The sequence below is a fragment of the Triticum dicoccoides genome, chromosome 2A (genome assembly GCF_002162155.2).
Source record: "Triticum dicoccoides isolate Atlit2015 ecotype Zavitan chromosome 2A, WEW_v2.0, whole genome shotgun sequence".
Classification (NCBI taxonomy): Eukaryota; Viridiplantae; Streptophyta; class Magnoliopsida; order Poales; family Poaceae; genus Triticum; species Triticum dicoccoides.
The window spans coordinates 150,008,818-150,033,516 of NC_041382.1; the positions used below are offsets into that span (position 1 = coordinate 150,008,818).

The 24,699-nt window shown below is 46.9% G+C and overlaps 1 protein-coding gene across 2 annotated transcripts; it reads right to left on the minus strand.

Moving 5' to 3' along the window:
- Positions 1–6,055, minus strand: LOC119353926 (probable mitochondrial saccharopine dehydrogenase-like oxidoreductase At5g39410). Of its 2 annotated transcripts, none has more exons than XM_037620626.1 (2): positions 4,973–5,856; positions 1–1,056 (listed from the first exon to the last, which is right to left on the minus strand). In XM_037620626.1, exons 1-2 carry the CDS (start codon positions 5,642–5,644, stop codon positions 367–369), a joined length of 1,362 nt encoding a protein of 453 aa, XP_037476523.1. In that variant the 5' UTR covers positions 5,645–5,856; the 3' UTR covers positions 1–366. The 2 variants fall into 2 exon arrangements, with proteins under 2 accessions (XP_037476523.1, XP_037476522.1); XM_037620625.1 differs by lacking the exon at positions 1–1,056 and adding an exon at positions 2,114–3,032 and having other exon boundaries at positions 4,973–6,055.
- Between the last annotated feature and the right edge of the window lie 18,644 nt (positions 6,056–24,699).

Consider the following 24,699-nt stretch of genomic DNA (forward strand, 5'->3'; position numbering starts at 1 on the left):
TAGACATGCAGGTTCCACAGGACTTGCACTTACACGACAATTTTGAACTCACGACACAACATTTCTTCTCTTCTACAGCCGTAGGACTTACACTTACACTTACACGCTTATTATACGTATATATTTCACCCAATCACCCATACGATTCACATTACACGAGCACATCCTATTCTTTTTTTCTTCCGTGCGTGGTAGTAATAGTAATACGGACCTACAGTTCACTTCACATAAACACAGCATACAGGACGCTACGTTTCTTCACAAATAGTATAAGGCCATTGAGCCTGCTAGACACTCAGGCGACAGATGATAGATACCTGGTTTAACGACGAGATCAGGTGTAGGAAGCACGAGCCTGTTATAGTCTCAAGGGAGGGTCCTCGTGGAGATGAGCTCGAACGACATGCCGTTCTCCTCGAGGCGCTTCTGGAGATCCGTGGGGCCGAAGACGGCGCCCGGCGTGTACACCCCGCCCTTCGGCAGATTGGCCCGCTGGCTCAGCAGGACGAGGGCGCACTGGACGAGGACGATCGGGGTGGTGATGTACCCGATCTCTGGCCCTGAAACTCTGGTCACGATCTCCTTGTCTGGCTTGCTCCCACGCTCTGATGCACGGGCCGAGTCGCTGTAGCCACGGCCGATGAACCACATCTTGAACGAGGCGCTGCGGACCTCCTCTTCTGTCGGCCCGGTCTTCCTGAACAGCCCGATGGAGAAGAGCTCAGGGAATTTCAGCAAGAGGGACCTGCCAAAGGAGAAACCCCCTAGGATGCCGATGAAAAGTCCAGTGCACAGCCACAAGAAAAGGCCCAGGATCGAACGGCTGCTGATCTTCACACCGAAATGTGCAGGTTTGATAGAGGACCAGAATTCCTTCCTATGCTCTGCAAATTCTGGGGTTTCGTCCGCACCAGGAAGGCCCTCGGGATGCTCTGTCACTTTTGCTAGGGTTCTCTTCACAACTACTGTGTCAGCAGAAGGTAACTTCATCACCCACAATCCTAGTGCCTTGTCATGCTCAATCAGTGATCCTTTGGGGGGCGGAGGCCCCGGAATCTGCACAAAGGGAGAAGAAACCTTAGCATCAAATGTGATCATTATACAATCAAAAAAATGATTCCATCATAATTTCACCAACTCATCATCGCAAGCATTAGATTCAGGGATTCAAAGGCTATAACAAATGTGGTGGACATTTTCGCTAGGATCTTTATTTCTGACTTACTAATTACTACAAAAAGAATATTGAAGATTCTATATCACAACAAAGATCAGGGCAGCTAGAAATACCAGACCTAAGTAGAACTCAGATTGTGGCATTACCAAAGCCAACTCATTTTGCTTTGTCTTCATAAAGCATTTTCCTTTTGCTTTTGTCAGGGTTACTAAGATGAAAATATCCAACAACCATGACATCTATATCTTGTAACATCATAATGCTCTTTATTTATCAACACATTTTACTCCCTTCAATATACAAGTTAGTCTTTTCTGAATAAAAAATGATTTTATGATAATTACTGCATCATGATCAGGAACATGATCGCCGAGGATGCTGCCATTCAGTTGATTGAAGACAATGCTCAAGCTGAGGATGCTTTATCATAAACTTTAGTAGGTTTAGATAATGAAAGAATGCACCTAGAACAGTGACAGCAGACAAACATACCAAGCAATTCTGTCATCAGGCATAAGCAGGTTTATGATAATCCCCATAGCCCAAATTATTAGGGTCCTTTCCTTTTTTTTTCCTACTCTTTTCATGTTTCAATAAAGTGGAACAGCTAATCCTTTTCACAAATAGATTTACCATTTAATAAGACCTTTGACACTAGGTGCACTTGTCGAGGTATCTCCGCAACAATATTCACCGACAATAAAAGAATGATTCCATCATAATTTCACCAACTCATCATCGCAGGCATTGGATTCAGGGATTCAAGGCTATAACAAATGTGGTGGACATTTTCGCGAGGATCTTCATTCCACGACTTACTAGTTACTACAAAACATTTAAAAATATTGAAGATTCTAGTATATCACAAGAAAGATAAGGGCAGCTTCTGATGATAAAGAGGGGGGGAGGGGGGGGGGGCGCCGCTAACACAAGGAAGAGGAAAGTGAACAATGGGATTACATAGACACTTATTATATATTTCACACATATGATTCACATTATACAAGCACATCCTTTCTTTCTTTCAGGTGCGGTAGTAATACTGTCTTGTCTTATTTCACATACGACACTCACGTGATAGCTGGTTTAGTGATGAAAGAAAGCAGGCTGATTGTCCAAGAACACCACAGATCAGGTTCAGGAAGCACGAGCCTTTTTGTTAATCTGAAGGGAGGGTCCTCGTGGAGATGAGGTTGAACGACACGCCGTTCTCCTCGAGACGCTTCTGGAGATCTGTGGGGCCGAAGACGACGCCCGGCGTGTACACCCCGCCTTTCGGCAGATTGGCTCGCTGGCTCAGCAGGACGAGGGCGCACTGGACGAGGACGATCGGAGTGGTGATATACCCGATCTCTGGCCCTGAAACTCTGGTGACCATCTCCATGTCTGGCTTGGTTCCACGCTCTGATGCACGGGCCAAATCGCTGTACCCATGGCCGACGAACCACAGTTTGAATGAGGCGCTGTTCACCTCCTCTTCTGTTGGTCCAGTCTTTCTACACAACCCAAGGGAGAAGAACTCGGGGAATTTTAGCAAGAGGGACCTACCCAAGGAGAAACCCCCAAGGATGCCGATGAAAAGTCCAGTATACAGCCACCGCACAAGGCCCAGGATGGAACGGGTGCCAATCTTCACACCGAAATGTGCAGGTTTGATAGAGGACCAGAATTCCTTCCTGCGGTCCACAAATTCTGAGGTTTCATCCACACCAGGAAGGCCCTCGGGATGCTCTGTCACTTTTGCTAGGGTTCTCTTCACAACCACTGTGTCAGCAGAAGGTAACTTCACCACCCACAATCCTAGTGCCTTGTCATGCTCAATCAGTGATCCTTTGGGAGGTGCAGGCCCCGGAATCTACCCAGAAGGAGAAACCTTAGCATGAAATGATCATTCTCCAATAAAAGTTTGATTCCATCATAGTTTCGCCAATTCATCATCAGTTCATCACACATTGGATTCACAGAATCAAAGGCTTTAACAAATGTGGTGGACATTTTCATTAGGATCTTTATACTATGACTTACTAAAAAACATATAAGAATATTGAATATTCTGTATGCCATGTCCAATCTATCACAACAAAGATGGGGGCGGCTAGAAATAATGGGCCTAAGTTGAATTCAGATTGTGGCATTGCCGAAGCCAACCCATTTTGCTTTGTCTTTATAAAACATTCAGCCACACAAAAATTTGTGTGGGCATCGGTATTTAGATCAACCACACAAAATTTACATCCAATCCAAACGGGCCCCAAATCAAAGAATGAATCCATTATTAAGGGCAAGCAAGGCAAACGTGGAGTGTATTACTACCAACAAAATGGCAAAGGGGTAATATTACCCACTTAGAAATACCCATTCTTCATGAAGTAGCAGCGTAGCACATACATTTACACAACAAAAGGCATGGCAGACACCATTCACATGTGAGAGGACCAATGTTAATCTGAGCTTAAGCATTATTCAGTAGTTAGTAGTTGGTCCACGATATATGTCAGCTTGATTTTATAGTCCTTCTTGGAGCAGGCAGTTAGCACAACATACACGGCTGAACAAAAGAATTACGTACAAAATTTTGACGCCTTCAAACAAAGGTGATGGTCAGGGGTAGGCAATCTATAATTTCTAAGAAAATAAAGAAACAGAACTATACCAGGTTGTACACAAGTACGCAAACACCATATATAACCCAGACATCAGCAGTAAGGCGGCGGTCAGGAGTAGGCAACAATTTTCTTGCAAGAAAATAAAAAACCAAAAGTTACTATACCAGGTTTGTCCACAACCATGAGTGCCTGTAGACCATACGTACCCCAGGCATTAGCAGTAGTGTATGATGATAAAAGACAAGCAACTAGATTTGTGTCTTCCCTATCGTCTGTAAGTCTCTATCTAGTCTATAACCGTCCGCCTTCTTAGTTATATAATAAAAAACTATGTCACACATATTCTGTCCTATCTCGACCTGCATCAATAACTTTTAGATTGGATTTTCTAGTGCTAGTAGTACACCATACCAGCACACGTAGTACATACTCCCTCCGTCCCAAAATAAGTGTCGCGGACTTAGTACAACTCAATGGAGGGAGTACATCTTTGTAGGTGGTCCAAAATTGGCACTTAGAAAGAAAATCCAAATGTTCTGAGAGACAGATAACTGGATTTTATAATAAAGAAAGTGCCAGTTTTATGATAACTAACAGAGCAATGCTATTCCTACGCACAGATTATACAAAAAAACATTACGTTCTGGTTCAATCTGCCGATGGTTAGCTATAACCGTGGGGTAGTTACAATTCAAAAAGAACTAGTACGTACAGTTTTCGCAAAAGTCTTGTGTAGAAATAGGATTTTCGTAGGTGCAAAGACAAGGATCAGGGATCTGGCCCAACAAAGCTATCAATTAGCAGTGTTACGGTATGTTCGTTCATCATGAAAGTCAGGATAAGGAAAGACATAATTCCTCCTTCTAATTGAATTTATTAGTTTCTACGGGTTTGCTAAAGCACATCTAGATGTGCCATAAGTATTGCACATATAAGTTCTATGTCATTGATTGTACGCGGAGATTTGTGCGGGTATTTTCTCTTTTCTTTTTCCTTCTCTTTTTATGTTGATAGAGTCACTTAGATGTGCACTAACTAGAGCACATCTAGATGTGCCCCAGCTTCTAGTTTCATCCCTATGATGGGGTACTGTTAATCCCCTCATGAATCACTACCATCCAAGCAGATTGCTGTGATGAAATAAGTAAATCAATTCCGAAACTGCAATGTAAGAAATGTAGTAACTCACCTTGGGCTTTGCCGGCCTTGGCCTGGACCGGCGCAGTGCCTGCAGCTCGCTGGCGTTGGCCACGCCGAGAACGGCCGACTGAAACGTGCCGAAGTTCCCGACGATCTTCCTGTCCGACTCCAGGTTGACGTAGGCGACCACGCTCAGCGGCGCGGAGGGCGGCTTCCACTGCCTGGAGTTGAACAAGAACCCGAGCTCCGCGGGGATGGAGTCAAACCCGCAGGCGGAGACAATCAGCGACCCGTTCCTGGCGGCGACCTCGTGGAGGTCGGCCTCGACGCGCTCCATGAACTCGGGCTCGCCGGAGATGTCGAGGCAGTCGGCCCCCGCCTCGGCGCAGGCCGCGGCCACCTGGCGGCCGTGGAGGCGGAAGGGCCCAGCGCAGGAGAGCAGGACGCGCGCCCGCGCGGCGACCGCGGCGAGGGAGGCCGGGTCGGAGGCGTCGGCGAAGAGGATGGGGACGTCGGGGGCGGGCCCCGGCGCGGCCGCCCAGCGAAGCGCGGCGGCGACGCGGTCCCGGCTACGGCCGGCGAGCGCGAGGGTGCGGAGTGGGGAGGAGTTGGGGGGCAGGAACTTGAGCGCCTCGCGGATGACGTACTTGCCGGTGAAGCCCGAGGCCCCGAAGATGACGACGTCGAACACCTCCGGCCCCGGCGGCACCGGCGCCGCCATGGGAGAGGGGGTTTGGGCTCTCGCTCGGGTGCGGCGCGTTGGAGTTGGACTGAGAACTGGTGCGAGGCGGCTTGGCTTGGCTTCTCCTGCTCGGTGCGACCGCTTTTGACGTTGCTGTGGGAAGGGACGCCGTCACGTTTTCAAGCCTGATCTCGCAGCGTTTTGTTGTGCGTAGCTTGCAGGTAGGTGGCTGTTCGCTGCTGGTAATTTGCATGCAATGCGCAGTTGGTTTGCTAGCAGGTGTGGAGCTCGGTCTGAAAAAAAGCAGGTGTGGTGTTGCTCGAGCATCAGTCACAGTAAGAATATTAGCCCAACTCCATCGCACGACCCCAAATAAACGTCCGCTTCTGTCTTTTGGACGTCCGTTAGAGTGCGATTTGGCGGACGTCCACCTCCGGACAAGCGCTTGGAGCATCCGCGCCCAACGTGTACGAGCCGTCCTGACCTCAAATGGATACGCCCCGTCCCGATCTCCTCCGCCCCGTGCCGAGCTTCTCCGCCTCGTCGCCGTTCCGCCCCGCCCTCATCAGCTCCTTCGTCGCGGCCGCTCTGCCCCGCCTCGCCGCTGCCGCGCCAGCGTAGCAGCTCGCCGCCGTCGCCCCGACCCACCTCGCCGGCACCCTGAGTCGCGCCCTCGCCGGTCCTGGTTGCATCTCCAGCTGTGGCCCGTTCATGGGCTGCCGTCCCGTCGCCCTCCAGCGCGGGGCGCGTCCAGGGGAGCGTGGCGATGTGCAGGGCCGCGTGAAATGCGCGTCCCCACCCCAAGCTCCTCTGCCTCGCCGCCGTCCCGCCCCGTCCTCAGCTCCTCCGTCGTGGCCGCCCCGCCACCCCTCGCCGCTGCGGCGTCACGCCTGCGCAGCCACGCCACGGAGCTGGTGCTAGCACGCCGCTGCGCACGCGCTAGTTTAGCTAGCTAGCTACCACCCAGCTGCTGATGCACACGCACTAGTATTAGCTAGCTAGCTAACTAGCATCCAGCTTCTGTTGCGCGCGGCGGCGGGCGCGGGGCGGGCGACTGCGGACGTGGCGGCGGGCGACGGCGGACATAGCGGCGGGCACGGGGCGCGTAGTGGCGGATGCGGCGGCGGCGGGCGGCGGGCAGCCGACGGGGGAGCAACAAGAGCAACAAGGTCGCGAGTGGCTCGGTGTGGGTCGCTGACCTGTGGGCCAGTGGTGGACATGAGCAGACGAGAGGAAGCGAGGAGATCGTCCGTTTTTGTCCGTCCAGGCACATTCATGGCCCAAGTTTGGTCTGAATTTAGGGTCAGGCTGGACTGAAAAGGACGCTAATGGACAACTTTGTCCGTTTGGGTGCTCCCGTTAGACCATGTTTTATCCCAAACGAACAACTCTGGACGATTTGAGGTCGTGTGGTGGAGTTGGCCTTATAGGTAGGCATGAAACTATAAATCACGAGTGGACATGGTACCACGCGAGGGTGGTATCACACCCGTCTGTTGTGTGTGATGCAGGTCATATGCATATCACTTGTCGGGTATGTGCATTTTACAGTTTGAAGTATTCCTAATAGAAGTTGTATTCCCAATAGCAATAGTGACCATAGCCGACGAGGCTGACAAGAGCAATCCATCTATACACAGAGGGTGGCTAACGCATGCACCACCGGTTTAAATGCAACATGCAGACCATCCCGCGTCTCCTCTTTCACTTATCCCGCTTCTCTGTTCTTGCGACTTTGTTCATGTGCATGGCTACTGCTCCATGAAGATGTGGAGCTCCCTCTGGAAAAAATTCCCCACCCCAGCTCATAGCTCCTCCCATCTTCCCCTTAGCCATTTCTCTTGTTCTTGTGCTTGAGCAACCTTATGGCGTTGTGCATAGTGCACAACGGTGAAGATAGACTAATTTTCTCTGTAGGATGATCCAGCTCTTCTCATTTAGCTTGTCATCCAATTAGTATTTCCCTTAAGTTCCGCCCTATGTGTGCTAAGTAGTACTCCCTCTGTAAACTAATATAAGAGCGTTTAGAATACTAAAATAGTGATCTAAACGCTCTTATATTAGTTTACAGAGGAAGTAATTATCACTTAGTTACCGACGATGTCATCAGTTAGATATAACCCATTATTAATGGCAAACAATATTTTCTTCCAATCCTGGATTACGGTGTCCAGTATGCTCACTAATACCTAGAGTGCTAAATCTATGGGGGTGTTTGTTTTCAGTGACTTTTTTGTGTAGGGACTAGAAAAAATCCTTTTTAGAGACTTTTTTACCAAAGGGGAGGGACTTTTTAGGGACTAAACTAGGCATTTGGGACTAAGGGGGTGTTTGTTTACAGGGACTTTTTTGTGTAGGGACTAGAAAAAGTCTCTCTTAGAGACTTTTTTACCAAATGGGAGGGACTTTTTAGGGACTAAACTAGACATTTGAGACTAAATGAAGAAGACTCTCAAGGAGAGTCTTTTTGAGACTTTTTGGGACTTTTCCAACAATGCCCCTCCATGCACCCATTGGCCCGCCACCCCATGGTATTGTTTGATTGTTATTTTTTTATATACTAGGGGCAACATGGTCATTTAATAACCTCTAGGGAGGGACTAGAGACTTTTTAGTATATGGAAACAAACAGGGAGTGACTTTTTAGGGACTAGGGACTTTTTAATTGGGACTAGAAAAAGTCCTAGGACTAAAGAACCAAACACCACCTAAATGAAGAAGACTCTCAAGATGAGTTTTTTTAGACTTTTTGGGACTTTTCCAACAATGCCCCTTTATGCATTCATTGGCCCGCCACCCCATGATGTTGTTTGATTGTTATTTCTCTATATACTAGGGGCAACATGGTCATTTAATAATCTCTAGGAAGGGACTAGGGACTTTTTAGTCTTTGGAAACAAACAGGGAGGGACTTTTTAGGGACTAGAGACTTTTTAGTTGGGACTAGAAAAAGTCCTAGCACTTATGAACCAAACAGGGCCTATATCTATACTACCTCCGTTTCAGTTTACAAGTCCTGCGCGTATACCTAGGTTGCCAATTTTATGACCCTAATATAAACTATATAACACAAAAATTATATCTTTTGAAAGTAGAAACTCCAAAGTTTATGTTGGTATATTTTTTGTAATATATGACTTGTATTAGGTTGGTCAAATTGACGATCTAGGGGCACGCGCACACCCTGTAAACTGAGAGAGAGGTAGTATCTATTATTAAAGGAAGGTGATATTCTTGATTTCGTCCCGTTTCATTTGGTCCCGCTTCAATTAATTTCTGGTAGGCTATTTGGTTTCATTACTTGCCATCCGTTTTGGCCTAACGGAGGAAGCCCATCTGACGATGCACTATGGCCCATGTCCAGAGAAAAATAAAATTGTCAATGAGAGGGTTCGATCTCATAACCTGTCAACCGGGGACACACAATTTTTCCAACTGACCTAGCTAGAGATATGAGTGGATTTTTTTTCTTCCGTTGCAACTTACGGGCTTTTTTGCTAGTAGCAAAAATAAAATAAAGTAACTCATATAGATTAAAATAGGCTATTTGAATCAGGAATAGCTACTCTACGACATGAATCAATTGGCATGATGTGAGGAGGCAACAGTAGATTGATGCTTGATTCGTTCATATCTAACAATGGGCGGTTGGAACTTACTAGGAATAGCTCCCCAGAAGAGATTCACATAATAGAACATGGAGCGGCTTATTATGCCTAGCAGATCAGATGCCGGACTTAGAAAATGCACTTAGACGAGTGCTATTTATTGCTTGGCTTCCCGTTGCCAGGTTCGGATCCCTTAGACCGAACAAAACATTGTCCGGCGAATAACTCCACCAATTAAATGGTGCAGTGCATGCTGTTGGTGAATTAACATTTTTGCCATTGCACTGAAAATGCATGCAATCTCCTTTATGGTTGACATTTCAAATGGAAATTATAATTAGTTGAGCATAAAAACTTGTATGAATTGGATTGCTTCATCATTGATGCACATGACGGTAATATACAATATTTAGATATAACTGCTTGTTTTAGGAGATGATTAACTGGCCAGTGCAACATGGGGCAGCTAATGACCCTAGAGCTTGGATCATGAGATGGACTAGCAGAGTCACTCCGGAAGAGGATGAATGGAAGGGGTGGACGACATCAGGAGGAACTTTATCTTCAGCGATAACATCTCTCACTGAATCTTGACAGTATCAGGGAACACCCAACTCCTCTCCTCACCATGTGCTACCTCCCTTTGTCACCCCCTCGCGCTCCTCTACTCGCTGCTCCACTAGCACACACACACGGAGAGAGAGAGAGAGAGAGAGAGAGAGAGAGAGAGAGAGAGAGAGAGAGAGAGAGAGAGAGAGGGAGAGAAGAGGTGAGATGAGACACATATCCTATCACATCTCTCCTAAAGTTGGGCAGCATTAATGCCAATTATGTTCTCTGGCTTGTTCCAAGTATTTACATCATGTATTTGCAAACTCTACGATTGCATATCCCCTCGTATTCAATTCATCACTATACTAAGTAAGCATCTCAAAGCTTCAATGGACTGCCTGAATATCATCCTCGCATGCCACCATGTCCCAAAAATTTGCCTCCGATATGGGAGTATTAAAAAGCTAAGGAACGAAGTAATTTAGTTGTTAAACAAAAAATGAGGAATGTTACCTAAAAAGCTAAGCATAAACGCATTGAAAGAGAACAGTTACTAAGCTTTTTAATACAATTAGCACATCATCTAAGCATTCATGCATTGAAAAAGGCCTGATACTGCCTACTATCAAGATTGGCAGTTGAACAAGATAAGGTAGGTATACCCGGGTCTCCTAGATTTTTCCATTATCTTCTCTTCAAAGGGGTATTACGTTACCGTAGCCACATGTTCTTTTAGATTCAAACTTCTCTTCACCTTCATCAAGATTGACAGTCGACAATGTCACGCATGAACTTACCAAAGGTAGGAATTTTTAGTATATCAGTTAAATGCAAGAAACTTTAAGATCAACAACAACTTGTAGAAAGGAAGAGTAGAGTGCATCATTTGAAGGTGGTCTTACAACTTTAAGGTAAGGTAGGGTTTTCTTAGTTTTACCTCTCTTTTTTTCTCTTCACCTTTTTCTTTATTTTTTGAAGCCTGACTGCTTTCTCCTCTAGTTGGATAAGGTGGTCTGGTGTTCTTTTCCACTCTTGTTTCTTTAGTTCTTTCAGCTTCTGGTCCTGCTTCTTCTTCATTATTATCACCATCTACCGTTTCTGCATTGGGATTAACTTCTTTATCAGCCTCTTCTTTCGCTTCATTGTTTTGTGCATGTTGAGGACATGTTCCTCTGGTTCTTCTTCCCCAAATAGGAGTTCTATATTTTCTTGAGTTTGGCTCTAACTCTCTCTTCTCCTCTCTTCTTGTTCCTTCTCGTACAATTCCAGTCCTTTAGGGTCACGCGTTCTTTTACAACTACACGTTTCAATTTCATCAGCAGAAACAACGTTGTCTTTATCTAATTGAGCAATAATTAAAAATTAGGTTTCAGAAATTTGAGAGCATTGAGTTTCTGTCATGCGAGAGTGTTTATATAGATTCTTCACCGCATAACTTAACCCTTCTACCTCTTCGGAGAGGTAGGCTATAACCTTATCATTATGACGAATGCATCTTTGGAAATCTCTGTTGAAGTTGTCTTGGTGAAGCTTGAATTTATTTATCATTTCTTGAAGTTTGTCCTCCTGTTGATATATACTAAATATATCCACTTTTTCATTGATAACTTGTTCAACAAGTTTGCCTTTTTTGAATAACCTTTTTAAATTCTTTCATGTCTTCAACATGATATATTTTTCAGCTTGGCTTCATTGGCTCCTCAATATTCCACTGCTCTTTAGAAATCGTAATCTTTTCTATAAGTGCCCGTCCTTCTTCAAGAGTTAGAGACATGAAACGTCCTCCTACACTTAGATCAAGAATATTTTTTTGATCCATCGTTAATCCCATGATAAAACATGTGAAGTATGACATGTTCAGCATAACCATAGTTAGGGCAAAGGTTTAAAATTTTAGAATATCTTTCCGAGTCTCCATATGGACTTTCTCCATCTTCTTGAATAAATAGAGTGAGAATTATTTGTAATTTAGTAATCTTTGAGCCCGGAAGGAATTTAGCCATAAATTTTTTCGCACACATTATCCACCTAGTTATACTCACATGATATAATTAATTGTACCAATTTCTAGCATCACCCTTTAGAGAAAACCTAGAGAGTCTTAACAAAACAAATTCTCACGACACATCCTTCAGTTTAAAAGTACCACATAGAGTATCAAAGAACATAAGATGTGCTTGAGGGTCCTCATCTTCGGTTCCTGCAAAGGTATGCTTTTTAACTTCCATGCTAAGATCACAGTTAATTGAATACTCTTTTGCATAATCTGTAGGATACACTATAGGAGATCTTTGAATCATAATTGGAACACAGTAATCTCTTACAGTCTTCTTTGGTTTCTGAATAATCGACATCTGTGCAAACAAAGTGTTAAGCTTAGCTATCTGATTATTTTTTGTATTTTTATATTAATGAAGCTTGTTGCTCCCGGGGAAAACGAGCAATATAATCTGGCAAATATATTCTTCCAAAACGAGTAGAGCTCCTGCCACTTGCATGAATCATCTACAATAACAACACATACAAAAACTGTTATGAAACAAATACTCTGCACTTAGCTCCTCGGCAATGGCACCAGAAAATTCTTGATGCATGCAAGCCACAAAGGGTTATGTAGCACTTTCGTGGAAGTATCCCAATTAGTTATCGTCCCAACGAAAAGCAGAGGAGAGTATTTATATTAGCGCTTTTGTCACACAAAAGGTGTCACAATTCTCATGTGAAGTAAATGTCTATGATTCTGCAAATATTGTTATTTTCCTAGTGGACGGATAAGCCAGATTGACAAGGATAAAAGGTTTGTAAAAACAATGGTAAAGACACTTAGAAATAAATGTCATCTATGAATGTGAAAGTAGATTTGTGTTTCCTACAATGGAGAGATTAGGCGAGGAGAGAATTCACCTCATGGTATATATGTCAAGTGTGCCAATGCGACGGTAATACTAGTTATCTTGTATTATAATCATAGTATTTGGTATATTTTCCCATAGGCAGATCATCCTAAAGTTATGGAACTCCTCTTCGTGGGGTTACATTCCATTCTATGGTTTTGCTTCACCGTTGCCACAGAGTGGTTGTCTCCACAATTAAGGTCCTTGGACCGGAACACAACATTAAGTTTCGTGGATCATCGTTATATCATATTGTCTTTAGTCCTCGTAGATATCTCCACTTGTCACGTCAGAGGTCACATGCTCCCTAAAAAATATGTGTTACCTGTGTAGTTCTTGAGATCATGTTGCCTAGGCCCTTAAATTGGACAACACGTGTAGGTTTCACCACTATATAACAACTTACTAGACAGATCAATACATTACAAATAAAATTGACAACATATAGATCAGGTAAAATGAATCTTACCACTCGCCTACATATCCCATGCCTAGGGCAGAGTACCCACGCATCATAAGAGAGAAACCAATCACACCAGAGATTTAAACAAATGAAAACCATATCGATAATACCATGAAGATCCACAATAAGATGAAATGGATAATTCAAATAGTCTTGATCTCGAGATGAGAATGAATAGAGTTAGAACTTGTACTCACAACTTGGAATTTATCTTACAATGGTCAAGGATGAGATGATGATGGAGATGAAATGACCAAAACTAAAAAGATCTTCGAAGGTTCTTCGGATCTCCTCCTCTTCTATTCTAGATGTGGTGGCGGCGGCTAGGGTTCTCCTCTCCCCTCCGTCCCTTCACAAAAGTGCCTTGTATAGGCGTGGTGGAGCTGCTGGCAGCTCATACGACCGCTGATATGGGCGTTGGTGATTGCATGGAACCCCGGCAGACAACGGAACCCGGATCCTCTTTAAAAATAACAGGGTTGGCACTGCCCCTCAATACCGGCACACACTTGGTCAGGTCGCTCGACCCGGCCAAGCCCCGCAAGCCGGCCAGACTAGCCGACCCGGCAAGACGCGTCGACTCGGCCCAACAACTAGCGCAAGACAACTGAACCAGACACAACCGAAGCCTCCTCAACAAGCCAGCACCACCCGTGGTGTGCTACACAATCCAGCCACGGGTCAACTCCCGTCCCATCCAGGCCGTATGATGGGACGAGACTTCAATCAACGATGACCAAGGTAACAGTGCCCCGCCCATGCCTCTGGTCAGCAGGAACGTGGCAACAGTGCCCCTCACCTACCCGCTGACCAAGGCTGGCGTGGCTACCGTGCCCCCGCCTTCACCGCCGACGACAGCAAGCGGCAACATGACGGAGAGCACTGTACACGACTCGATTCGGCCACGCCCTGATGATCGACAAGACGGCGCACAGTCCTCCTAGGCATGCGGGGCCCGCACCTAGGGGAACCCGGCGAACCACAAGCCCTCAGCGGGACCCAGCCCGATGTTGGAAATATGCCCTAGAGGCAATAATAAATTAGTTATTATTATATTTCCTTGTTCATGATAATCATTTATTATCCATGCTAGAATTGTATTGATAGGAAACTCAGATACATGTGTGGATACATAGACAACACCATGTCCCTAGTAAGCCTCTAGTTGACTAGCTCGTTGATCAATAGATGGTTACGGTTTTTCCTGACCATGGACATTGGATGTCATTGATAACGGGATCACATCATTAGAAGAATGATGTGATGGACAAGACCCAATCCTAAGCATAGCACAAGATCGTGTAGTTCGCATGCTAAAGCTTTTCTAATGTCAAGTATCATTTCCTTAGACCATGAGATTGTGCAACTCCCGGATACCGTAGGAATACTTTGGGTGTGCCAAATGTCACAACGTAACTGGGTGGCTATAAAGGTGCACTACGGGTATCTCCGAAAGTGTCTGTTGGGTTGGCACGAATCGAGACTGGGATTTGTCACTCCGTGTGACAGAGAGGTATCTCTGGGCCCACTCGGTAGGACATCATCATAATGTGCACAATGTGATCAAGGAGTTGATCACGGGATGATGTGTTACGGAACGAGTAAAGAGACTTGCCGGTAACGAGATTGAACAAGGTATCGGGATACCGACGATCGAATCTCGGGCAAGTACAATACCGCTAGACAAAGGGAATTGTATACGGGATTGATCGAATCCTCGACATCGTGGTTCATCCGATGAGATCATCGTGGAACATGTGGGAACCAACATGGGTATCCAGATCCCGCTGTTGGTTATTGACCAAAGGACGTCTCGGTCATGTCTGCATGGTTCCCGAACCCGTAGGGTCTACACACTTAAGGTTCGATGACGCTAGGGTTATAAGGGAAGTTTGTATGTGGTTACCGAATGTTGTTCGGAGTCCCGGATGAGATCCCGGACGTCACGAGGAGTTCCGGAATGATCCGAAGGTAAAGATTTATATATGGGAAGTCCTGTTTTGGTCACCGGAAAAGTTTCGGGTTTTATCGGTAACGTACTGGGACCACCAGGAGGGTCCCGGGGGTCCACCAAGTGGGGCCACCGGCCCCGGAGGGCTGCATGGGCCAAGTGTGGGAGGGGACCAGCCCCAGGTGGGCTGGTGCGCCCCCCACAAGGGCCCAAGGCGCCTAAGGGGAGGAGGGGGGCAAACCCTAAGGGCAGATGGGCCTTAGGGCCCATGCCTGGTGCGCCTCCCTCTCCCCCTCCCCTTGGCCGCCCCACAAGATGGGATCTGGGCTGGCCGCCGCCCCTATGGTGGAACCCTAGGTGGGGGCGCAACCCCCCCTCTCTCCCTATATATAGTGGAGGCAAAGGAGCAGCCCATAGACGAAGTTTCTTCTCTTGTTGGCGCAGCCCTACCTCTCTTTCTCCTCATATCTCGCGGTTCTTGGTGAAGCCCTGCTGGATCACCATGCTCCTCCACCACCACCACGCCGTTGTGCTGCTGCTGGATGGAGTCTTCCTCAACCTCTCCCTCTCTCCTTGCTGGATCAAGGCATGGGAGACGTCACCGGGCTATACGTGTGTTGAACGCGGAGGTGCCGTCCATTCGGCACTAGGATCTCCGGTGATTTGGATCACGACGAGTACGACTCCTTCAACCCCGTTCTCTTGAACGCTTCCGCTTAGCGATCTACAAGGGTATGTAGATGCACTCTCCTTCCCCTCGTTGCTGGTTTCTCCATAGATAGATCTTGGTGACACGTAGGAAAATTTTGAATTTCTGCTACATTCCCCAACAGTGGCATCATGAGCTAGGTCTATGCGTAGTTTCTATGCACGAGTAGAACACAAAGTAGTTGTGGGCGTTGATTTTGTTCAATATGCTTACCGTTACTAGTCCAATCTTGATTCGGCGGCATTGTGGGATGAAGCGGCCCGGACCGACCTTACACGTACTCTTACGTGAGACTGGTTCCACCGACTGACATGCACTAGTTGCATAAGGTGGCTAGCGGGTGTCTGTCTCTCCCACTTTAGTCGGATCGGATTCGATGAAAAGGGTCCTTATGAAGGGTAAATAGCAATTGGCATATCACGTTGTGGTTTTTGCATAGGTAAGAAACGTTCTTGCTAGAAACCCATAGCAGCCACGTAAAAAAACTTACAACAACAATTAGAGGACGTCTAACTTGTTTTTGCAGCAAGTGTTTTGTGATGTGATATGGCCAAAGGATGTGATGAATGATATATGTGATGTATGAGATGATCATGTTCTTGTAATAGGAATCACGACTTGCATGTCGATGAGTATGACAACCGGCAGGAGCCATATGAGTTGTCTTAATTTATTTATGACCTGCGTGTCAATATAAATGTCATGTAATTACTTTACTTTATTGCTAACCGTTAGCTGTAGTAGTAGAAGTAATAGTTGGCGAGACAACTTCATGAAGACAGGATGATGGAGATCATGATGATGGAGATCATGGTGTCATGCTGGTGACAACGATGATCATGGAGCCCCGAAGATGGAGATCAAAAGGAGCAAAATGATATTGGCCATATCATGTCACTTTTTGATTGCATGTGATGTTTATCATGTTTTCGCATCTTATTTGCTTAGAACGATGGTAGTAAATAAGATGATCCCTCATTAAAATTTCAAGAAAGTGTTCCCCTAACTGTGCACCGTTGCGAAAGTTCGTCGTTTTGAAGCACCACATGATGATCGGGTGTGATAGATCCTTACGTTTGAATACAATGGGTGTTGACGAGCCTAGCATGTACAGACATGGCCTCGGAACACATGCGAAACACTTAGGTTAACTTGACGAGCCTAGCATGTACAGACATGGCCTCGGAACACAAGAGACCGAAAGGTCGAGCATGAGTCGTATGGTAGATACAATCAACATGAAGATGTTCACCGATGATGACTAGTCCATCTCACGTGATGATCGGACACGACTTAATTGACTCGGATCATGTAATCACTTAGATGACTAGAGGGATGTCTATCTGAGTGGGAGTTCATAAGATGAACTTCTTTATCCTGAACATAGTCAAAAGGATTTTGCAAATTATGTCATAGCTTGCGCTTTAGTTCTACTGTTTAGATATGTTCCTAGAGAAAAATTAGTTGAAAGTTGATAGTAGCAATTATGCAGACAGTAGAAGGCTTATGTCCTTAATGCACCGCTCAGTGTGTTGAACCTCGAACGTCGTCTGTGGATGTTGCGAACATCTGACATACACATTTTGATAACTACGTGATAGTTCAGTTAAACGGTTTAGAGTTGAGGCACCAAAGACGTTTTAAAACGTCGCGAAACATATGAGATGTTTCGAGGGCTGAAATTGGGATTTCAGGCTCGTGCCCACGTCAAGAGGTATAAGACCTCCGACGATTTTCTTAGCCTGCAAACTAAGGGAGAAAAGCTCAATTGTTAAGCTTGTGCTCAGATTGTCTGAGTACAACAATCGCTTGAATCGAGTGGGAGTTGATCTTCCAGATGAAATAGTGATGGTTCTCCGAAGTCATTACCACCAAGCTGCTAGAGCTTCGTGATGAACTATAATATATCAGGGACATATATGATGATCCTTGAGATATTCGCGATGTTTGACACCACAAAAGTAGAAATCAAGAAGGAGCATCAATTGTTGATGGTTGGTGAAACCACTAGTTTCAAGAAGGGCAAGGGCAAGAAGGGATACTTCAAGAAACGGCAAATCAGCTGCTGTTCTAGTGAAGAAACCCAAAGTTGAACCCAAGCCCGAGACTAAGTGCTTCTGTAATAAGGGGAACATTCACTGAAGCAGAACCACCCTAGATACTTGGTAGATGAGAAGGCTGGCAAGGTCGACAGAAGTATATTGGATATGCATTATAATATGTACTTTACTAATACTCCTAGTAGCACCAGGGTATTAGATACCGGTTCGGTTGCTAAGTGTTAGTAACTCGAAACAAAAGGCTACGGAATAAACGGAGACTAGCTAAAAGGTGAGATGACGATATGTGTTGGAAGTATTTCCAAGGTTGATCAAATATCACACGCTCCCTCTACCATCGAGATTGGTGTTTGCGTTGAGCATAGACATGATTGGATTATGTCTATCGCGATACGGTTATTCATTTAAGGAGAATAATGGTTACTCTATTTATTTGAATAATACCATCCCGATCATAGTGATACACATTTTCATGCCAAAGGTATAAGATAGTAATGATAATACCACACAAATGTGGCACTGCAATTTGAGTCATATTGGTATAAAACGCATGAAGAAGCTCCATGTTGATGGATCTTTGGACTCACTCATTTTTGAAAGGATCGAGACATGCGAACCATATTTGTTGGTAGATATGCATGAAGAAACTCTATACAGATGGATCGTTTGGACTCACTTGATTTTGAATCACTTGAGACATGCAAATCATACCGCATGGGCAAGATGACTGAAAGCCTCATTTTCAGTAAAATGGAACTAGAAAACAACTTGTTGGAAGTAATACATTTTGATGTGTGCAGTCCAATGAGTGCTGAGGCGTGTAGTGGATATCGTTATGTTCTTACTTCATAGATGATTTGAGTAGATGTTGAGTACATTTACTTGATGAATCACGAGTCTGGATTATTGAAAGGTTCAAGTAATTTCAGGGAGAAGTTGAAAGATCATCGTGACAAGAGGATAAAATATTTATGATATGATCATAGAGATGAATATCTGAATTACGAGTTTGGCACAGAATTAAGACATTGTGGAAATTGTTTCGCAACTAATACAGCCTGGAACACCATAGTGTGATGGTGTGTCCGAACATCATAACTGCACCCTATTGGATATGATGCATACCATGATGTCTCTTATCGAATTACCACGATAGTTTATGGGTTAGGCATTAGAGACAACCACATTCACTTTAAATAAGGCACCACGTAATTCCGATGAGATGACATCGTATGAACTATGGTTTAGAGAAACCTAAGCTGTCATTTCTTAAAAGTTTGGGGCTGTGACGCTTATGTGAAAAAGTTTTAGGCTGATAAGCTCGAACCCAAAGCGGATAAATGCATCTTCATAGGACACCCAAAACAATTGGGTATACCTCCTGTCTCGGATTCGAAAGAAATAAGGGATTGTTTCTAGAAATCAGGTCCTTTCTCGAGGAAAAGTTTCTCTCGAAAGAATTGAGTGGGAGGATGGTGGAGACTTGATGAGGTTATTGAACCGTCTCTTCAACTAGTGTGTGGCAGGGCATAGGGAGTTGTTCCTGTGCCACCTACACCAATTGAAGTGGAAGCTTATGATAGTGATCATGAAACTTCAGATCAAGTCACTACCAAACCTCGTAGGATGACAAGGATGCGTACTACTTCAGAGTGGTACGTAATCCTATCTTGGAAGTCATGTTGCTAGACAACAATGAACCTACGAGCTATGGAGAAGCGATGGTGGGCCTGGATTCCGATAAATGGCTCGAGGCCATAAAATCCAAGAGAGGATCCATGTATGAAAACAAAGTGTAGACTTTGGCAGAACGGCTCGATGGTCGTAAGGCTGTTGAGTACAGATGGATTTTAAAAGGAAGACGGACAATGATGGTAAATGTCACCATTAAGAAAGCTTGACTTGTCGTTAAGATGTTTCCCGACAAGTTCAAGGAGTTGACTACGATGGGACTTTCTCACTCGTAGCGATGCTAAGAGTCTGTTGGAATTATATTAGCGATTACTGCATTATTTATGAAATCTTGCAGATAGGATGTGAAAAACCATTGTTTCCTCAACGATTTTCTTGAGGAAAGGTTGTATGTGATACAACCGGAAGGTTTTGTCAATCCTGAAAGATGCTAACAAGTATGCAAAGCTCCAGCAATCCTTCTAAGGACTGGAGTAAGCATCTCGGAGTTGGAATGTATGCTTTGATGAGATGATCAAAGTTTTGGGTGTATACAAAGTTTATGAGAAACTTGTATTTCCAAAGAAGTGAGTGGGAGCACTATAGAATTTCCGATGAGTATATGTTGTTAACATATTGTTGATCGGAAATGATGTAGAATTTTTGGAAAGCATGCAGAGTTATTTGAAAAGTGTTTTTCAATGGAAAACCTAGATTAGGCTACTTGAGTATTGAGCATTAAGATCTATAAGGATAGATCAAAACGCTTAATAGTACTTTCAAATGAATACATACCGTGACAAGATTTTGAAGGAGTTCAAAATGGATCGGCAAAGAAGGAGTTCTTGGCTGTGTTATAAGGTGTGAACATTGAGTAAGACTCGAAATCTGACCGCGGCAGAATAGAGAGAAAGGACGAAGGTCGTCCCCTATGCTTTAGACGTAGGCTCTACAGTATGCTATGCTGTGTACCGCACCTGAAGTGTGCCTTGCCATGAGTCAGTCAAGGGGTACAAGAGTGATCCAAGAATGGATCACAGCACAGCGGTCAAAGTTATCCTTAGTAACTAGTGGACTAAGGAATTTCTCGATTATGGAGGTGGTAAAAGAGTTCGTCGTAAAGGGTTACACCGATGCAAACGTTGACACTAATCCAGATTATTCTGAGTAGTAAACTGGATTCGTATAGTAGAACAGTTATTTGGAATAGCTCCAAATAGAACGTGGTAGCTGCATCTGGGAGATGACATAGAGATTTGTAAAGCACACACGGATCTGAAAGATTCAGACCCATTGACTATAACATCTCTCACATGCATAACATGATCAAACCTAGAACTCATCGAGTGTTAATCACATGGTAATGTGAACTAGATTATTGACTCTAGCAAACTCTTTGGGTGTTAGTCACATGGGGATGTGACCTTGAGTGTTAATCACATAGCGATGTGAACTGGATTATTGACTCTAGTGCAAGTGGGAGACTGTTGGAAATATGCCCTAGAGGCAATAATAAATTATTTATTATTATATTTCCTTGTTCATGATAATCGTTTATTATCCATGCTAGAATTGTATTGATAGGAAACTCAGATACATGTGTGGATACATAGACAACACCATGTCCCTAGTAAGCCTCTAGTTGACTAGCTCATTGATCAATAGATGGATACGGTTTCCTGACCATGGACATTGGATGTCATTGATAACGGGATCACATCATTAGAAGAATGATGTGATGGACAAGACCCAATCCTAAGCATAGCACAAGATCGTGTAGTTCGCATGCTAAAACTTTTCTAATGTCAAGTATCATTTCCTTAGACCATGAGATTGTGCAACTCCCGGATACCGTAGGAATACTTTGGGTGTGCCAAACGTCACAACGTAACTGGGTGGCTATAAAGGTGCACTACAGGTATCTCCGAAAGTGTTTGTTGGGTTGGCACAAATCGAGACTGGGATTTGTCACTCCGTGTGACGGAGAGGTATCTCTGGGCCCACTCGGTAGGACATCATCATAATGTGCACAATGTGATCAAGGAGTTGATCATGGGATGATGTGTTACGAACGAGTAAAGAGAATTGCCGGTAACGAGATTGAACAAGGTATCGGGATACCGACGATCGAATCTCGGGCAAGTACAATACCGCTAGACAAAGGGAATTGTATACGGGATTGATCGAATCCTCGACATCGTGGTTCATCCGATGAGATCATCATGGAACATGTGGGAACCAACATGGGTATCCAGATCCCGCTGTTGGTTATTGACCAGAGGACGTCTTGGTCATGTCTGCATGGTTCCCGAACCCGTAGGGTCTACACACTTAAGGTTCGATGACGCTAGGGTTATAAAGGAAGTTTGTATGTGGTTACCGAATGTTGTTCGGAGTCCCGGATGAGATCCCGGACGTCACGAGGAGTTTCGGAATGGTCCGGAGGTAAAGATTTATATATGGGAAGTCCTGTTTTGGTCACCGGAAAAGTTTCGGGTTTTATCGGTAACGTACCGGGACCACCAGGAGGGTCCCGGGGGTCCACCAAGTGGGGCCACCGGCCCCGGAGGGCTGCATGGGCCAAGTGTGGGAGGGGACCAGCCCCAGGTGGGCTGGTGCGCCCCCCACAAGGGCCCAAGGCGCCTAAGGGGAGGAGGGGGGCAAACCCTAAGGGCAGATGGGCCTTAGGGCCCATGCCTGGTGCGCCTCCCTCTCCCCCTCCCCTTGGCCGCCCCACCAGATGGGATCTGGGCTGGCCGCCGCCCCTAGGGTGGAACCCTAGGTGGGGGCGCAGCCCCCCTCTCCCCTATATATAGTGGAGGCAAAGGAGCAGCCCACAGACGAAGTTTCTTCTCTTGTTGGCGCAGCCCTACCTCTCTTTCTCCTCATATCTCACGGTGCTTGGCGAAGCCCTGCTGGATCACCATGCTCCTCCACCACCACCACGCCGTTGTGCTGCTGATGGATGGAGTCTTCCTCAACCTCTCCCTCTCTCCTTGCTGGATCAAGGCATGGGAGACGTCACCGGGCTGTACGTGTGTTGAACGCGGAGGTGCCGTCCGTTCGGCACTAGGATCTCCGGTGATTTGGATCACGACGAGTACGACTCCTTCAACCCCGTTCTCTTGAACGCTTCCGCTTAGCGATCTACAAGGATATGTAGATGCACTCTCCTTCCTCTCGTTGCTGGTTTCTCCATAGATAGATCTTGGTGACACGTAGGAAAATTTTGAATTTCTGCTACGTTCCCCAACACCCGGGTCCCCGAACACCGACAATGCGGACCCACCGACAATGCGGACCCACCGACTTGTAACATTACCACTGTACCCCTGGGGGGTTGACCTATAACCCCCCCCAGGAGCCCTCATGCATAGAAGAGAACTCATTCCATCACACACACCTAGTTAGCACCACCCAAGGAGAGGGAACTACCTAAGCCTTGGCCAGCTTCCTTCCTCCTCCATACAGCTCCAGGAGCAACATTGTACTATCAATCACACAACTACACTCGGCAGGACTAGGGGTATTATCTCTCCGAAGAGCCCCGAACCTGGGTATGTCCGGCGTCCCGCGCCCGCTCATGCCAACCTCGCCTCTGGAGTCCACCAGCGCCCTCGAGCCTCTCCTCTCTTTAGCCATCCCTTGGCATCTGCCGTGCGCCCACCACGACAGTTGGCGCCCACCGTGAGGCAGCTCGAGGAGCTGGCCGGGAACATGCTTCAGACGGGGCCCTTCTCCTACACCGACGAGTCCGTCGCGCTGGCGGACGACGTCGTCGGCGCGCTTGTCGCCTCCTTCGCCGCGCTGCGCATCTCCGATGCGTTCGCGGCTGACGAGTACCCCAGCGAGGTGCTCAGCTACTCCGACTCTCCCCTCTCCCTCGGCGGCGGCATTTCTGCCGGGGCAATGGACGTCCACGTGGAGGTCTTTGTCACCGGCGACGGCGCCTCCTCCTCGTCGAGCAAAATGAGGAAGGCTGCCGAAGCCAGGGCCGCAGCGGATTAGATCGAGCCGTCTGATCCGTTGCGCGCCGCGATGCAGAGCCTCCGAATTCCCATCGGCACTGACGTCGACGCCACCAATGTCGCTGAGGCCCGAACCCAGCTCGAGGAAAGGCGCCAGCAGATGCTGGACCTGTCTGAGACGCTCGCCGCCACTCAGCGTCGCCTGGACGCTGCTCAGCTGGAGCGCGATGCTGCCTACGGATTCACGCCCGCCGCGGCCGACCCAAGCTGGGTCGCCAACGTGCGTGCTCGGGGAGGAGCGATCGGTCGGGCCCTCGGCGCCGTCCCAACCGTCTATGAGACCCCAACAAAGAACATGCATGCTGCCCTGGCAGCCGCAGCCGGCCTGGACCAGCTCGCGGGTGAGGAGCTGAAAGAGCGCATCGGGCGGATGCGCAAACTCCTCCACGTCGCCAACACCCAGCAGGACCGCCTCAACTAGCTCGCCAAGCCGGCGGGATCCGGCTCCGCCCGCCTTGGCAGGCCCGACGAACTTCTGCACACCGCTTCCTCGCCACCCAGCGAGGCGCACCTCGACCGAGCCCGGACTCGGCGCGACCCGGCCGCTACAGCCGCCGGCGGATTGGACGACGAGTCCGTCCTGGAGATCAAGCGCGGACCCGGCCAGCATGGCCGGCGTCCGGCTCCAACCGACCTGGCCCCCCGTGGCCTGGCCGCAAGTCGACTCGGCCCGCGCGCCATCGACGACGCCGGCGCTCGCCACAACCTTGATCGGCTCGCTTGCTCCCTGGAGGTGGAGGAGAGCGGCGCTATTGGGCCGGCGTGCTTCAGCCCACGCATCCGAGAGGAGCCCTTCCCCAAAGGATTCATGCTCCCCCGCAACACCCCCAAGTACAACGGGACGGTGAAGCCAGAAGACTGGCTCACCGACTACACCACTTCCATTGGCATCACCGGTGCCAATCGTCGTCTCGCCATGCGCTACGCACCGCTCATGCTCCAAGGGTCAGCCCGCACGTGGTTGAACAGCCTATCGATGGGCAGCATCAACACGTGGGTGGACTTCGAGGAAGCCTTCGTCCGCAACTTCACGGGGACCTACAAGCGGCCCGGCCGCCCTAGCCAGCTCGCCATGTGTGTGCAAGGGCCTACGGAGACCGGTCGCGAGTACCTCGCACGCTGGACCGAGCTCCGCAACAGCTGCGAGGGCGTCCATGA

What these genes read in the sequence shown, in the direction of transcription:
- LOC119353926 (XM_037620625.1), bottom strand. Translation starts at nt 5,644, where the DNA reads ATGGCGGCGCCGGTGCCGCCGGGGCCGGAGGTGTTCGACGTCGTCATC. An exon ending in CAAGGCCGGCAAAGCCCAAG is followed by an intron (nt 3,033 to 4,972) that starts GTGAGTTACTAC and finishes CCTTCTGGGTAG; the next exon opens with ATTCCGGGGCCTGCACCTCC.